Source organism: Calypte anna, chromosome 5, assembly GCF_003957555.1.
Source record: "Calypte anna isolate BGI_N300 chromosome 5, bCalAnn1_v1.p, whole genome shotgun sequence".
In the NCBI taxonomy this organism is placed as follows: domain Eukaryota; kingdom Metazoa; phylum Chordata; class Aves; order Apodiformes; family Trochilidae; genus Calypte; species Calypte anna.
The window spans coordinates 7,026,767-7,042,273 of record NC_044250.1 but is presented as its reverse complement, the minus strand read 5'-3'; the positions used below and the strand labels follow the sequence as shown (position 1 = coordinate 7,042,273).

Sequence of the window (15,507 nt, the reverse complement as noted above, 5' to 3'; positions counted from 1 at the left end):
CTTCCTTGAAAGTCTCTTACATGCCCCTGTCAGACACAGGATTCTTAAATAAAAAGGTGTTTGATCAGACCTGATAAAAGTCAGGTCCTGTGAAAGCTCCTAAGTATTGAAAAACTTTCCCCTCTGCTTCAATTTGTCAGGTACATGAAAATGAGCAGTTTATTTGGGCTTTTGTACTTCTAGACTCAAATACAACAGTCCTCTCACAAACTTCAAGACATTTATGTACAAGAAAGCACACAGCACTGGGGGTATCGTCCTGTTGACTTAGAGAAAACAGAATCCAAAATCTAAATAATCTTTTATGTGGCATATCAGGCCTTAACATACAAATACAAAATGGATCCTGACAGACTGCTGTAATCCAGGCCTACATGGGAAGCCTAATGACATTATCATTTTCTATATCTCTGGCAGCAGGCCTCCTTGTTGCTTTCAAACAGCATCAGGGTGATTCCGGCTCATCTTTAAATGACTGTTGCAGTGTGAGTCTGCAAGCAAGACATTAAGTGTCCCCATCATGTTTACCAAACCTATAACAGCCTCATTCATTTGTAAATTAAATTAAATCTACAGAAAAAAAAACGTTAATAATCATGCAACTGTTGCAGCCACCAGCACCTGGATCAGATGCTTGTGCCATCCCACTTTGTTCCCAGGAAAAGCAGCACCCTCTACGGACAAGCTGGAGTGCATACTGCTCAAAGCCATGGTCCTGTTGCATCCTTTCTTGCCTTGAACTGATGCATTGTTCCATATAGAGATCAGCTTGAGACCCATTTGATTCATTTGTTCAGCCACAGAATTCATATAGACAAAAATTTCACTCTGCTTTCTGCCCTCTTTAACCATTTTCTTTAAATTAATACAGGAAGCTGCCTCTTCCAAGCTCATGGGCATTCACAGTTGCATTATGAAAAAACAGATCTTAACTTTTCAGATGTCAGAGCCCACAAGGCTACTCAGACTTTACACAACATCAGGGTGAAAAGCTCCTACCTGTCCTCAACATGACAGACTAAAGATTATTCCAGCTCTGGCCATAGGCATGCAAAGAGCTTGTTGGACAGTCCTTACCTCCCCATTAATGATGGCTGATTCCTGGCTCCTCTCCGAGGCAGCGTGGGCAGCGGGCAGTGCCACGGGTTTGATAGCAATCAGCTGCACTGAGCCCGAGGAGGTGTCAAAGGGGTCAATGGTAGACTTGGCAAGGTTATCAAAGAGAATGCCTCCTTCCTCTTCATCACTTATGGGCACTAAAGCACATCAAATTTATTCAGCATAAAGACAGGCATTTCTACTGCATGCTCAAGGTGAAATTCAGCAAACTGAATTAGACTGGTTTAGACTAATAATGTGCTCAGTACACCCAAAACAGCAGACCCAGAAGACCTTTGCACTGAAAAAAGACCCCTCTATCTTACAGATAACATTGTGTTCCAAGGATTAGCTGTCACTCCCCTCAAGAAGCCTGGTTTCCAATATGCACTAATAAGATGGAGAAAAAAAAAGGAGAAAAAGAATGACACGGGAAACCCTATGAAATTGACATGAAAGTTAAAGCACATCTCCTAGATTTCAGATGGAAAGATGTTGTATGCACACACACAGAGAAATCTCCACATGACAACTCATCAGTAGTTGCACATGATCTGACCCAAGAGTGCAGCTTTTTTGTGTCTTATAATGTAAGAGCATGGACATTTTTGAAGTTTGAAAAATAAGCCTACTGACTTTAGCAAAAACTACTAATGCTAAAAATGTCATCTGTTAAAAAGAAAGCATTACTGCTGCCTCTTACAATATGCTTAAGAAAATGATGGTAACCAAATTTGTTGTTTTTTTGCTTTGTAAAGCAGTACCTCAGGTTGGTATAAAGTTAAAGTATTAAATTTTTTTCAGAGATAGGAGAAGGCTTCTCAAATTCTTTAAAACTAAATGGCATGGTAAAGTATCTTTACTTTTAGATTTCTATATAAATGGATAAGTCCCTTCTCCTCCAGATTTTGTTTGTAAACCTGCATCACCTTGTCAAGTCTTGAATCTTATAGCTTTTATCCTCATTTTGGAATAAAAGAATGAGTCTAAAGCATGAGCACAAATTCTACAAAGAGGTTCTTGGAAGCATTTTTGAATAATTATGCTATTAGAGGGAAGAATGTTTCCTCCATCTCCTAACTGACAGGAGCAGAGATCCTCTGCTAAAGAACAAAGTGGCCTGCTCTAAATTTATTTCCTGTGAAAATACACTGGTTTAATATTTAATCACTGCACAAATTACAATGGACTTATATAAACTCAGCAGTTTAGACAGCCAGTGATTTTTGTAGGAAAATATTTGACACTGGAATCACGAAATATGAACCTACTGAGTAGGCTTATTATCCTTTTGCCCATACTCAGTGTGGACTGGAGCTCACACTACTTGAGCTTTTGAGAAATATATGGGTTAAATCACTCTGTCATTAAATCTTGTCCCTCTAGCTCCACAGAACTGTCCAATATGAGAGGGGAATCTTTAGTGGGTCTGGAATTCCCTCATCCTTCCAGGATTCCACTGAATTTGTACACTCCCCAGAGCGAGGGGATGGCAAGCCTGGCTCACTGAAACGAACCACCCCACTCTCACTGCTGGCCACGCCACCAGGACACCACAGCAGCAAAACCAGATGACTGAAGAGATACCTGCTTGTCACAGGCTGCACTCAAACAGGAGGGCATCTACATTGCAGTGAGTGTAGAAGTGAAGCATGGATGTTCTTCCCTGGGGGCATTTTGAATCAGTTCAGCTCTCATGAAAGCCACCAGATGAAGCTCTGGAAGTTGGGTCTTTTCTATAATTCACTGCTGAAACTTCCACACCACTCTAAACAAGGTACCTCCTCTGTGGCACCACTACATCCAAGAGAGATCAAGTTTGCCTGAATAGTATTTTTCACCTCAAAGATGGTCTCTCATGATGATAACAGCTCAGGGCAGCTTTGACAGTATCTCATCAGTGACCCAACTTGTGAAATCTCTTCTCCTTGGCTGTCTGAGTCAGCATTTGCCTGAACCAGGCAGGCCCAAAAACCCTAGCAAACCATAAAATTGCAAAACATTATTATTTCCGAATATCCTTGTGTACCCTACTTCAAGTAGAAAGCACCAAGAAGTGCAGCTGCACTTCCATCCCAGTGTTTCCTAAGGACTGTGCTTGCCAAGGCCTCAGCAGTCCTCTTCAGGCACCCGCAGAGAGCATGACTAGCTGCAGATGTGTGGGTTTTCTCCTCAGACTTCAGAATCAGAAACCAAGACGGTTTCTTAATTAAATATAATTTCTCTGGTTCAAAGACTCATTAAAGGAAAGAAAAATTAAGGATAAAGAGATTCAGGAATCACAGGCGACAGCTACTTCTGATGTGGTACATTAAAATGAAAGAGTACCCTTACTACCACCAGCCCTCACTTGTGAGCACATCTGCATCTACTGCAGTGCTATTGGCATGGAAACAGTAGCCAAATGGCACTAGAAATTGGAAGTCTGCTCCACCTGGGCTTAACATTTATGCATTAATTGGCATTTCTAACATGAAAGTAGTTCTTCTTCCATTGTCCTTTTTATCACTGATGAGCATATTGGCTGGGAATCATAAGAAAGGACTGTGGGAATTTTAATATTTGCTGCTATCCATCCCTTTACTAGAGGATTTACAGCAAGTGTTTCTAACACAACTGAACCTCAGCAACTTCTAAACTTTAAACAGGAAACCAAAGGGAGCTTGGAGAAAAATGGAAGTCCTGGAGTGTTTGGTTTTGCCTGCCCCACACCACTCCCCAATGCCAGCACCTCAGCTGGGTGAGCAGCTGACAGGTGCAGGAAACTTCAGAAAACTGCCCAGTTCTTCTTTATAGTCCACTCACAATAAGCACACTTGACCACTATTATTAACAACACAGATTTAAAGTGATGCTTTTCATTTCTGTTCTTAAACAGATGCACACTAACATTTTTATGATTTTATTGTTCTCCTCTCACTTGCACTGTGTGCACACACTGAAACTTCAGCAGCAGAAAAGGGCAAAAAAATGCTCTCCTGCTCTCTCATCTCTCTCTCTCTCTCTCCTAATTTTTCATTTCTGAAACATCTTCTGCTAGATATCTCATGCCACATGATCCATTGAGACTGAATTACTCTTCTTAATCTTCCTGTAACTGAAGTACACGAAGATGTATCCAAAGCAATCATTTATTCAGGTTGAGTGCCAATTGCTGTGAAGATTATCATGGCACTAGTTTTTGAAGATCAGGACCATGGCTGAACCTTTATCTCCACACTACTGGAGCTAATAGTGTACAAGGCTTGCAAGACTAAAGCTGCTCCAGTTACGTTTGTCTGCCATTCGAGAGCAGCTCCTCACCATTTCAAGCCAGCAATACCAGCAGGTGGTGCTGCCCACTTGTAACTCGGGAAAAGGGGCTGAGGAACTGTAGCTCTGAACAGTTAGAAAACAATTAGACATGTGGAATATTCTGTTTTTCTCTAGCTATTAATCTATATTTTAAAAAAAAAGAAATTCAGAATTTTTTCAGCCTAAAGATTTCACTATAAAGGCCACTGCCAGATTTCTTCTCTCTCTTTCCCTCCACCTTGCCTTTCTTCTCCCCATCCAAAATCAAAATATATAGGGAGAAAAAAAAAAAAGACTGAAATATCTGCCTGTGGATCAGGTAACCTTGCAGCAAATTTATGTGCTTGCCTGCTCAGAAGCAAACACACAACTGCTTTTCAAAGTCATCAGAAGCTGACACCAATGGAAAAAATGCATAAAGCCAAAATATAGGAAACACTTGCAAGCAGGTAGGTGTGCTCTGCCCTTTCTTAGGTCATTCAATAAAGCATCAAAAACGTTCAAAGATTAATTCTGTATTAAGGGAACACAAAGATTGTAACCATATCTATAGCATATACTTATAGTTGGACAAAGAGCAAACTATGCCACAGAACTACTTAATTAGAAAAAAGACTGTGTTCTATGTTCTATGAACATTTCTCATCCTTATAAGCATCTTATAAGCATAAGGATATTTTTCCTGTGATTACATCTTCTCTTCCAACCATATCTGCCCCATCTATTTATGCAAGTCTTGCAAAAAGAGTGAGTGTTTCATAATGTTTGTACAAAATACATCAGACCCTTTTCTTGGCTGACTCTTTTGTAACACCATCCTGGACATATTTAGCTGACAATGATGACAGCTGCATGAAGAAGAAAGGAAAGGCATGAGAGCTTAGAGCAGGAGACATTTCTTTAAGAAGGTAATGCTCTATGAGCTTTAAAAAGTCTTGTGGAAATAGATTTTTGTTTGCACAATAAACCCTGCATTTGTCATCTTCTGGCATATTAGTGGAAGATCACAGCCACCCAGACAGCCACTGAATCTGATGGCATGAACATCAACATCTTGATGAGAACTGCTGTCAGACTCAATCAAGTGGCAGAGTAAAGCTCATCTGGAGGAGAAGGCAGATGTGAGTTAAGAAATACTTAATACTTGCAAGCACCAGCAGATCCCTGTTCCTTCAGAGCTTTGCTGCAGTACCTTAGTAAGATGGGTTAAGGTATTTTCTTGTCAAGAGAACTGCAATGAAAAAGACTGGCTCAAAAAAACCAAAACAAAACAGCAACAAAAAACCCAAGCTGGGTTATCCACGCTGACCTAAAAGGGTCCAAACAAAAAGTATGTCCACTTAATCTATGCAAGTTCTACTACGCCTGGGACTCAGAAGTTCACAGAATAGATTACAACACTTGGTTGCATCTTGCAAACCAAAACCAAGTGGAGAAAGCAGCAGGAAATGGTACTGGTTATGTCTGCAGAAACAAAGTGATCACTGTCCCCAGCAGGATGCTGGCAGGGTAACAGCACTCTATATTTAAAATGAATACCAAAAAAATACAGCTAAAGAAATGGAGACAGTAAAGTGAAATATTAGGCTATGTCACATAGGTTGAAAGATTCCGGGAACCTCAAGGTGAACAGAGACGTCTGCCAATATAAGGGGCTTCAGCTCAACAAGTGGCTTTTTTTTTTTTTTTTTTGACACTTCAATTATTAAATGCCAGGAAACTGAAGAGATCATAAACCATAAATCCTTCCCAGCTCCCTGGTTTCTCAGCCCTTCAGAGAGACAGGCATCAGTCATGCAAGGTAATTTTATCACTTTAAATCTGTGCTTATGCTCTAATGCAGCTGCCTGAGCTCTTTCCATGCTGGAAGAGAAAGGCCAGTACCTCCAGAGGAAGGTGATCTGTCCCAATTAGCAATGATCCGCCAGAGTCACCAGAGAGTCTGTCTAGTTAGAAAGCCAACTGTAAACAGCCAAAATTTGGTAAGATGAAGCCCTTTCCACCCTCACTTGTATTTCACCCCACCCAGCACAACAAAGGCAGATGAAGGGTGCTGGATGTTTGTTCAGATACAGCAGATCCTCCAGCTGACTGTTTCAAAGCAGATTGCTACATCCCTGCTACTGCATTCAGTTGCTGTTGCCATATTTCATTTTCATTTGAGTCACTAGAGGCAACTGCTCAGAAATTCAGAAAAGCTGGCTCTGACACTGAGCTGTCACATCTGACACTGAGAAAACTGGTGCTTCCCACTTCCATAGAATACAGGAGGAAGTGTATCATAGCTTACATCCAAAGTTACATCCAAAAATCCTTTTGATTTTAGCTAAGCCAACAATGCAGCCAAGTTTTCCTCCCCAGTACTTTGTTCCTGCAGACATTTGATTTTCAGATATCCCTACAAAGTACAGAAGGAAAAATAATTAAAGATTCTTATGACAGCTTTTGCCTGGACAGAAACAATTAGTCTTAGAGACCAATATATTTTAAAAAAGAGTAAGGCCCCTGACTGAACTGCTTCTGAAAACTTGCATCTAGTTTTAAAGACAATGTCCAAATGCTTGGAAGATGAGAAGTGCTCCAGCTGGGACTGTTAGGAAAAGAAAACAAAGATTTCTTGCAGAAGTTTTGGCTCTTTGCAAACATTCACCTGTGATGTTTTCCTTTTATGAGATGAGGTCCAAGTACAAAACTGGGCTAAAGTATACAGCCCAAAAGGTATGGAGTCATATCCTTCATAAAGAACTGCCAGCAAACTAAAGATTGCATCTTTCTCAGAACAAGCAACCACAGCCTCACAAAGATGCTAACAGGAAGGCTGTAAAATCAAGCACTCAAACTTTGGAAGAAGAGCTGTATACTTTAGTGGCTTCATTTTGTGAGGAGCTGGTGAAAGAAGACTTTTTTATTGTGTGGCAGCCAATTGCTTCCCCCTGATAAAATGATAAGTGAAAGTGCTAATATCCTGTTGTTCTCTTCCATGTTCCCATACAAACCTCTCAGAAATTGCCAGTATTCCTGTTGATTCATCTCTGCAATTGTGCACGTGATAAAAAAAAGGCTTAAACGCTCCCTTTTTTTTTTTAAGTGCCCAAAGTAAATTAAAGGCTAACTCATCAGCTTACAAAAAGGAGACTTCCTACCAGAATATTAATAATTTTTTTCCAAGAAACAAAGACACTTAAAAAACAAAAGGGAAAGCAATGATATTATCTTCCTGAAACTTATAGTTATTCTAATACAAATAGATATTTAATTTGTGCTTTCTGCAGAAATAAGGCTCAGCTAAAGAGTTCTGATCCTGCAAAACATCAGGTCCTTAATCTGAGTCTCTCCATTTATACTGGTTTCACATTGTTCATTGTCATGGTTCAAAGTAACTTAAATTTTTTGGAGTCGCAAGAAGGAAGTTCAACCACCAAGGGTCAGATGGTCCCTAACATTTACTCTCAGTTTTGACTCACTCCATTTGGAGTCGATTTGACACAAGCCTTACAGAGTTTGTGTACCAAAGTAACATCCAGTGCTGTCATTTTTCTGTGTAACTAAATGTCAGCAAGAAATAGGATCTAAAATTGGTCTGTAACTATGGCAACTAATGAGCCATTCTAACTTGGAGTCCCCAAATCAAACATGTGACCATCAAGGGATTCATTCCAGTTTTTAGATGCTGCTTTTCAGAGGAAATGTGCTGCTGCTTCTGCCGTCATGCGCGCTAAAGGCATCGTCCAGGCAAGAGAACTGGAGAGAGTTCAGACAAAAAAATAGGAGAAAAGCAGCTTCCCTGAAGACTTAAAATCTAACAAAACAAAAGAAAAATTACCTTCACTAAGTTATTTTGCCTATATGTGTAAAGATCACCTGACATTAAATATTGAAAAACCAGTATAAACTACAGCTTTTAAGAACATTTAGCGTTTCCAGTGTTATCTTGTAAAATAAGCTACACTTCAAACAGTGAAAAAATAATACAACCCTTGAAACCATTAAATATTTTTTGCTGTGTATGAATAAAAAAAGACCTTTTTGAGAAAGACCAGTCAGAATGCCTCTCATTACAGGTCTCGAGCAATTAGTAAAGTCACAGGTCTGTCAGAACAAAGCAGTGCAGATGACAAACACGTAACAAAAGAAAATTAACTTCTCTGTGTGAATGTGCAAATGTTCATAAATCTCAGTGAAGCTGATTTAAAAACATAGCACAGCTGTATCAATTGTATGACCACCACGAGAGGCAGTACTATGTGGTGTGTGTATGGAAAGAACAGAGGACACTTAAAAAATATGGTATGATTCTGGTGTACAGAACCAAGGCCATCTCTGGTGCTATGTATGTGTCTCTATCACACTGTATTTCTGCTAAGGCAGGAAAGCTTTGTCATGACTCTTTAGTACAAGGTATAACAGCTATCAAGGGATGCTATGATTTGATAGTAATCACCACAACACCTAAGCAGCCACAGAAGTGATTTACTTAAGAAAGGAGTAGAGATCTACACTAAGATTTTCTCTTTATCCAATTCCTCATTTCCACACTTACATTCTTAACAATGAAGTATTACAGACTTGTGTTCATGACAGAATCTGCTGAGTTTACCCAGTTTAATTCCTTCCCTTTACAGGGAAATGTTCAGTTGGCTCAACCACTGTGTTTTCTATTAAGAAGGAAAATATAGCTGTGGAAGAAAAGCTATAACTCAAGAGAAATAAGCAGGAGGGCAGGGAAAAGGGAAAATGTAATTGCATTCTACTCTCATCATATGTTCCTGATATATCTCAAATCACAAGGTCACCATCATAAACCAAAAGCTTGCAAAAAACATCCAGTGTAACATCCTAGGTGCATCAAGTAAAGCTGTCAGTGTCAATAACAAAAATGTATGATGAAGATGATAAGATGCAGGAAGTTAAAGCTCTGGCTATCTCACAGTCTCAAAATAATTTTTACCTAATTAATTCATCTTCACCAAATCTGGGCCAGCTCAGCAACTGCAATAATAGAAATTATTATCTTAGGGTTCTAATAGAAATTATTATCTTAGGGTTCTATACAGGGGAAAAAAAAAACAAAAACAAAAAACCTGTAAATCCTGTCCACCTACTACATAACATCATGTCTTCATCAGTTTATCTTGTCTTCATTAGTTTTCTGGTATTGAAAGAAAGTAAGAGAGAAAGAAAGAAAACTTGCAAAGGCCCACACAGAAAGTGTAAGTGTCATACTGTTTTCTGTGAGATTGAGGAACAATTACAGCAATAAAAGAAAAAAAAAAAAAAAAAAGCAAGCAGAAGGGAAAATGCCTAAGTACTGCTGAAGGAAAATCAAGGTGGTTTCAGTGTAGGTAATGCCTGTGCAGATACAGCTACAAGGGTAACTGTGAGCAGTTTTTACTAGGAAACACTTCTCACCATTTCTTTTCCTTCCTTCTTCTTTTGTCACTTTTTGTGGTGCCATCACTTTCTGGAGGGAGCTCCGTCCTGAGCTGGGCTTTCCTGACCCATTGCTGATGATGGAGCCACTCTGACTTGGGGACCGGCTGCAAGTAACCATAGCAACAAGGGAGGCTGTGAGCTCTTCCTTATGAATCTCATTTCAAGGTTATTTCATTTGCACAGTTTGCATCACTGAGTTTTCAAGTCTGATTTTGCACCAAAAGGAGACAGCATATAAACTGCACACAGAAACACCACAAAGGCTGAAATAGAGCCCTGGTGAACACAGCTTCTCCATTAGCTCAGGACTGATGGCATCTTAGAGGCATGGAAAGTAAACACTCCTCATGCATAACACCCACAATGACAGGAACAACATTGCAGAGGACAAAAATTCCTATTATCAATTCAGTGTCATTTATACAGCTAAAATAAAGCAGACCTTTGTTTTCCTATATATGGCTAAACTAATTCCTTTATTATTTAGCCTGCATTGACACTCAGCTACTCTGTCAGCCACAATAGAAAATGCCCTCGCTCACTTTATATGTACATACACAGAGTGTGATAAGAAAATGTTCCTTTCTTACTGTTTTTCTGCATAACCTGGTTTAACCAGTACCATTATTTGCTGTAACTCCTTAAGAAAATGTTTGGTTTTCTCAGTTATTGCATATCCTTGCCCTGAGATTGGTACCTGCACAGGGCAAGGAGGGAGGGCAGAGCAGAACCACAGTGAATGTTTAGTTCCAAACAAGAAGCAAGAACTAAAGTGAACAACATAAATCTGGGAGCAAGCTCTTAGCATCCATTTTCTTTTTGGGGTGGGAAAATTAATCAGATCTTAATGTACATGTCGGGGAAGTCAGCCCAAAAGAGAAAATGTTGTATTTGTTGCTACTACACATCCAGACACATTGTCACACTGTTTCTATGCATGAACCTTGCCACAACAGAAATTAAAACAATCCACAGGGCCTGTATAGTGACTCATGGACCTATCTGCAATCTGTCACTGAATTGTCATGGCCAGCAACAAGGTAATGTGAAGAGTTTGAATGAGAAACAAAAATGGACTCAGCCACCAGGATTTTCATTTCCAGAGGAAAAGAAAAAAATCAAATCAAATTCTATTGCTGTCAAAATGGCTTTACATCCAGAAAATGGTACTGAAACAAAGCAACTGTAAAAAACATCCTGTAAATCATTGCCAATACTGTACTGCCAGCTTGAAACATTCATTTACCTACAGCACTGACTTTCCTGTCTCATGTAAGCAAAGAGCATTTGCTATGGTCAGAATTGGAATGGACAAATATGAGAAAAGTAATTTCTAGAAACTTGCTGTTGAAGATAACCTAGGTAGAAATACCTATAAATTGAAATATGCTCTTTCCAGCTAAAGGACTTCAGGAGAAACCAGCATCCAAGCCAGCTCAGCCCAGCCCAGCCTGGGGAATTTTATGAAGCTCTACTGAGAATAAACTTTCTTGAAAAGTAGCATTTCTTCTTTTTAAATATGTGTGTTACTGTTAATGAATAATCCCAGTCCTGTAAAAAAAACAAAAAATTGTCCAGGGACAGATCCACACTTTAAGAAAACATGCTCCACTTGGGAACAAGGAAAAGAAACAAGCAAGGTTAGCTTGCACAACAGCCTCTGCTGCCACTAATCTAAATATTCTTCCTTTTTAAGTGGCTGTTGTATTATTAACTGTGAAGTTTCCTTCAGTGGTAATATCAGGGAAGATATTCTGATCAGTTACCAGCCACTTCAGAGCAATCTGATTTAAATTGACCTTTCCAGGCTGCAAAGTATTCTGGACGAAAAAGCAAATATGTAAAGGTCAAGAAATATTTCTTCATTTCAGACACCATTAAATTCCATCCCCAGACACAGCTCCTGGGGATGAAAAAAGGCTAAAATTCTGCATGTTCTCACTTACTCAAGTAGTCACCCTGAAGGAGGTGAGATAACTTAGTTATTTGCTTAGAAAGGCACCAGAGCTTGACATATTTCATAATCAGAGTGACTTTCCAATGAATTCCTGGATCGAGTATGCTTATCAATGTTTGTTTAAAAATGTGCAGATTAAGCAGAGGGGGGTTTGCACTCATTCAAAGGACTGAGTGAAGTACTTAATCTCTTTTGTTAGAGGATTAATTAATAGGGCTGGGCTTACATTTTTTGTGTATATTTACACATGGCTTGGAGAAGCTTCAAAACATTTTAAAGAACAGTTCCTGCAAAGACTTTAGCCTGTGGTGGCCCAGCACCAGCAGCTACAGCCAGTGTCATGGTCATCTTCCATTTGTCATTTCCTCCTCTATGCATGTACAATCTGTGAAATCTCCACTTTATTTTATATTTTGCAGCAATCTTGCACTTTCAGTGCAAATTGGCATTATGTCAAGATGTATTTTGGAGGAACCACCTGCCATGCACAGAGCCTGAGTGCCAAACCTTACAGTTTTTTCCTAAGCAACAAGCATCATGTACCCCATTCCACCCCTCTGTGGAAACATGCTGGTCCCTACCTTTTCCTTGTTTCATTGGATTTGGCAGTTTTGATGGTGCTCCCATCCTGAGTAATTTCTCTTTCCTGGGAGGCAGGAGTATCTCTAACTGGAAGTGGAAGCACGACAGTCTCCTGAGTTACAGGTAAAACCTCATCTTCAGCTCCCTGCTGACCTAAGTGTTGCTTGGCGTAGTCAAACCCTTGTACTGGCTGAAGGAAAAAAAAAAATGTGAGAAAAAAGAAATTTCCAGTATGCATCATATGTTAATATAAAATTTCCATTTTGATATAAAATATTCCCTTAACACTTCTAAGTCCATAATCAGCAGGTGAAATTATGTAAATTTCTACCTGAAAGCCCTAAAACAAAGTAATTTTCTGATAAGATCTCCATTCTGCATATTCTATAGATGATTAATTAGCACAAACCCGACCTTGGGTAACCTTCTATAACACCTCCAGAAATTACTTTAACAGACAATGGAAGAATGAACACATGGATGAAAAAATTAGGAGGGAGAAAAATCAGGCCATATTTAAAATAAAAAACTTTCTCTATGAAAAAAATCTTGTGTTTGCAAAGGGGGTGGGGAGTTATTTATTTCAAACCAAGTAAAAAAAGGCACACAAACATTTCATAGGTGACATTTTCCAGAAAATGATCCTTTTCAGATCAGTGAAACTGCATTTCCTCTAGCTTGCCAGTTGCCTACTGGGAAGTTTGTTACTGACTTCACTGGTTCCTCTCAGGAAGTGGCATTCAGAAAAACCTTGGAGCAAAGCAGCTGGGGGCCATGTCCCCAGCCCCTCCTGCCCCAAAGCCCAGACACGTTCTCCCTGCTGCCTCTACAAGGAACATGCAGAACTGCCACGTGCCTTCTGGGCAAAGCAGTCACCAAAAGGTGGATTCTCTTAACAGAAAAATTAAAGCATTTGAGCAAGTCTTGATTTTCCAAACTGCATTTTCTATTGGAAAAAAAAAAAAAAAAAAGGAAAATTTAAAAAAAAAAAAAAATTGTAATACATTAAAATGCTCTTGCTAAATTGAATTGAATCAATTTACCAAAACCTGGAAGGATATTCATGCTGTAGTACAAAGACAGAATGCTAAAAAAGCATCATAAATCACTTCAAAGATGAATAACAATGATTTTAACCCTCAAACATACTTTAGGAAACACATCAGAGCTCTACAGTCTCTCAGGTTCTTGCTCTGTTGTCACCTAATACTTTTATTCCAGAGGAAAATCAGATGGATTAAAAAAAACTGCTGATGGCAGACAAGAAGGATGAGCTCTGAAAAAAACATTTTCTCTTGTTCCATGCCTTAGTAAATCTGTGCTATAGCTATAAATATAAATATCATAGACCTTCTAAGTCGAAAAAATGGGGCTGTCTTCTCTTTTATAAAACAAGATAAAACATGGTTTGTGCTTATGGGGATCTACATCTCACATTCCCTATCTCCTGTTTGAACTGAGGCTGACGATTTCTCATGTGCTCACATACTGCAGTGTTCCTCTGATAAGTGTCTCCAGTACATTAGGGAGATGCTACCTGGGCTAATGCTGATCCAGGGCAGCAGACATCTCCCCACACTGCCACAATGGAAACTGCAATGTGTCAGAGAAATGCCAATTCACCATCTCCACCCCATAGCAAGTCATGACAGTATCATCCCTGCCAGACCCTTCTCCTTGCCCTCTGCTGAAGGCAGGGAACAACCAAAGCAGCCACCTCATTAGCTACAAAGGGGGGAAACTAAGAATGGGGAGGGAATGAAGAAATGGGAAGTAGAGGCTGTGAGAAGGGCAGCCAGGAAGAAATACTGTATAACATTCTAGTCAACACTAATTTGAACTAAAATAATGTTTTTCAACATCATTATCTGTACTAGATGATAGTCAAGACTCTCCTAGACATTAAAAAAAGCAGCTGATTAAATCCATTATTTCTCCCCCCATCCCTTTTAAAGAGAAGTTCTTACAACTTATACTTCATATGCTATTTTTTAATAAATAAATAAATAACAACAAAGCAAAACAACCACACAAAACCACACAAATAACAGAAGAAGCAAGCAGAACATGAGAATTACAAAAGAATTCTGCAGAGTCCCAGCTCCAATCTGCCAAGGGAAGAAAATGAAGGATTATTTTAATCTGAGTTCTACTTACCACCATGTCTAGTAACCAACTGCATTAAAGGAAGAGCTGAAAAAGCCATCCTCATCAGCAGAAATATTGCGTTAAATAAAATTTGGTCTTGGAACCCTGCTCTGTAAAACCCACAGGAGCAGATGGCTTTGCCACCCCTGAAGGGAACTGGCAAGACTTAATCACGATCAGGCACTGCTGAAGCACTGCAAGCATAGATGCCCAACACAGCCACAATACTGAGAAAGACCAAAGGTCTGGGGTTTGAATACTGCTTTTCAAACAATAAATTAATTATGGGACCATTAAATTACATTGCCTGGCAAAGAACAGACTGAACATAAGGAGTTGTTTCTGGGACTTTTTTCCTTGCAATGATCATGACAAAGACTGTGATATTAAAAAAAAAAAAAAAAAAAAAAAAAAAAAAAAAAAAAAAAGACAGGAAGTAAAAAAAAAAAAGGTGATTGGCCCCTCCCCTCTATATATTTACCCATGTACACAGGCAGTTTTTCTAATCTTTATTTCCATGCCCTTTATCAAATTGATAGTGGTTGTTTTCTCATGGCCCACAGTATTTGCCTTTGCTTGTGGTCTTACACTGCAGATCTTATCTCTGTTTACCTGCAAGCTTATTCTTTCATGCTCTAAAAGAAAGGAAGGGTGACAGATCAGATTACAGCCTTCAAAAAAATCATGCTGTGAATCAGAAAGCAAGGGAGGTAAAAAACTAGCACCTATGCAAAACCTCAAAATAAAAACAGCATTGAAGGAACATTGAAATAAAATTGATTCCTAATTGTACCAATTTGAATCTATACTTTAAATTTTACAACTGGAGAGTCAACTGAAAAATATTTAAGAGCCCCTGTTTGTTCCCTGCAGCTTAGTCCAGACATCCCTGACTGCTAAGGCAATTCAGAACAGCAATGCAGCTCCAAAAAAAAAAAAAAAAAAATGCTTTGCTACACTAGGTATGAGAGGTCATTTTTTAGGCTTCATTTATT

The 15,507-nt window shown here is 39.2% G+C and overlaps 1 protein-coding gene across 1 annotated transcript in view; it reads right to left on the bottom strand.

The window, feature by feature from the left end:
- The window catches only part of KIAA1549L (KIAA1549 like), a 50,431-nt gene that overhangs the window by 16,650 nt on the left and 18,274 nt on the right, over positions 1 to 15,507 (bottom strand). The window contains exons 11-13 of the mRNA XM_030451207.1: positions 12,364 to 12,554; positions 9,802 to 9,929; positions 1,078 to 1,256 (exon numbers count right to left, since the gene is read on the bottom strand). Of these exons, the coding sequence (XP_030307067.1) occupies positions 1,078 to 1,256; positions 9,802 to 9,929; positions 12,364 to 12,554 (498 nt within the window). The remainder of the gene's footprint in view (positions 1 to 1,077; positions 1,257 to 9,801; positions 9,930 to 12,363; positions 12,555 to 15,507) is intronic.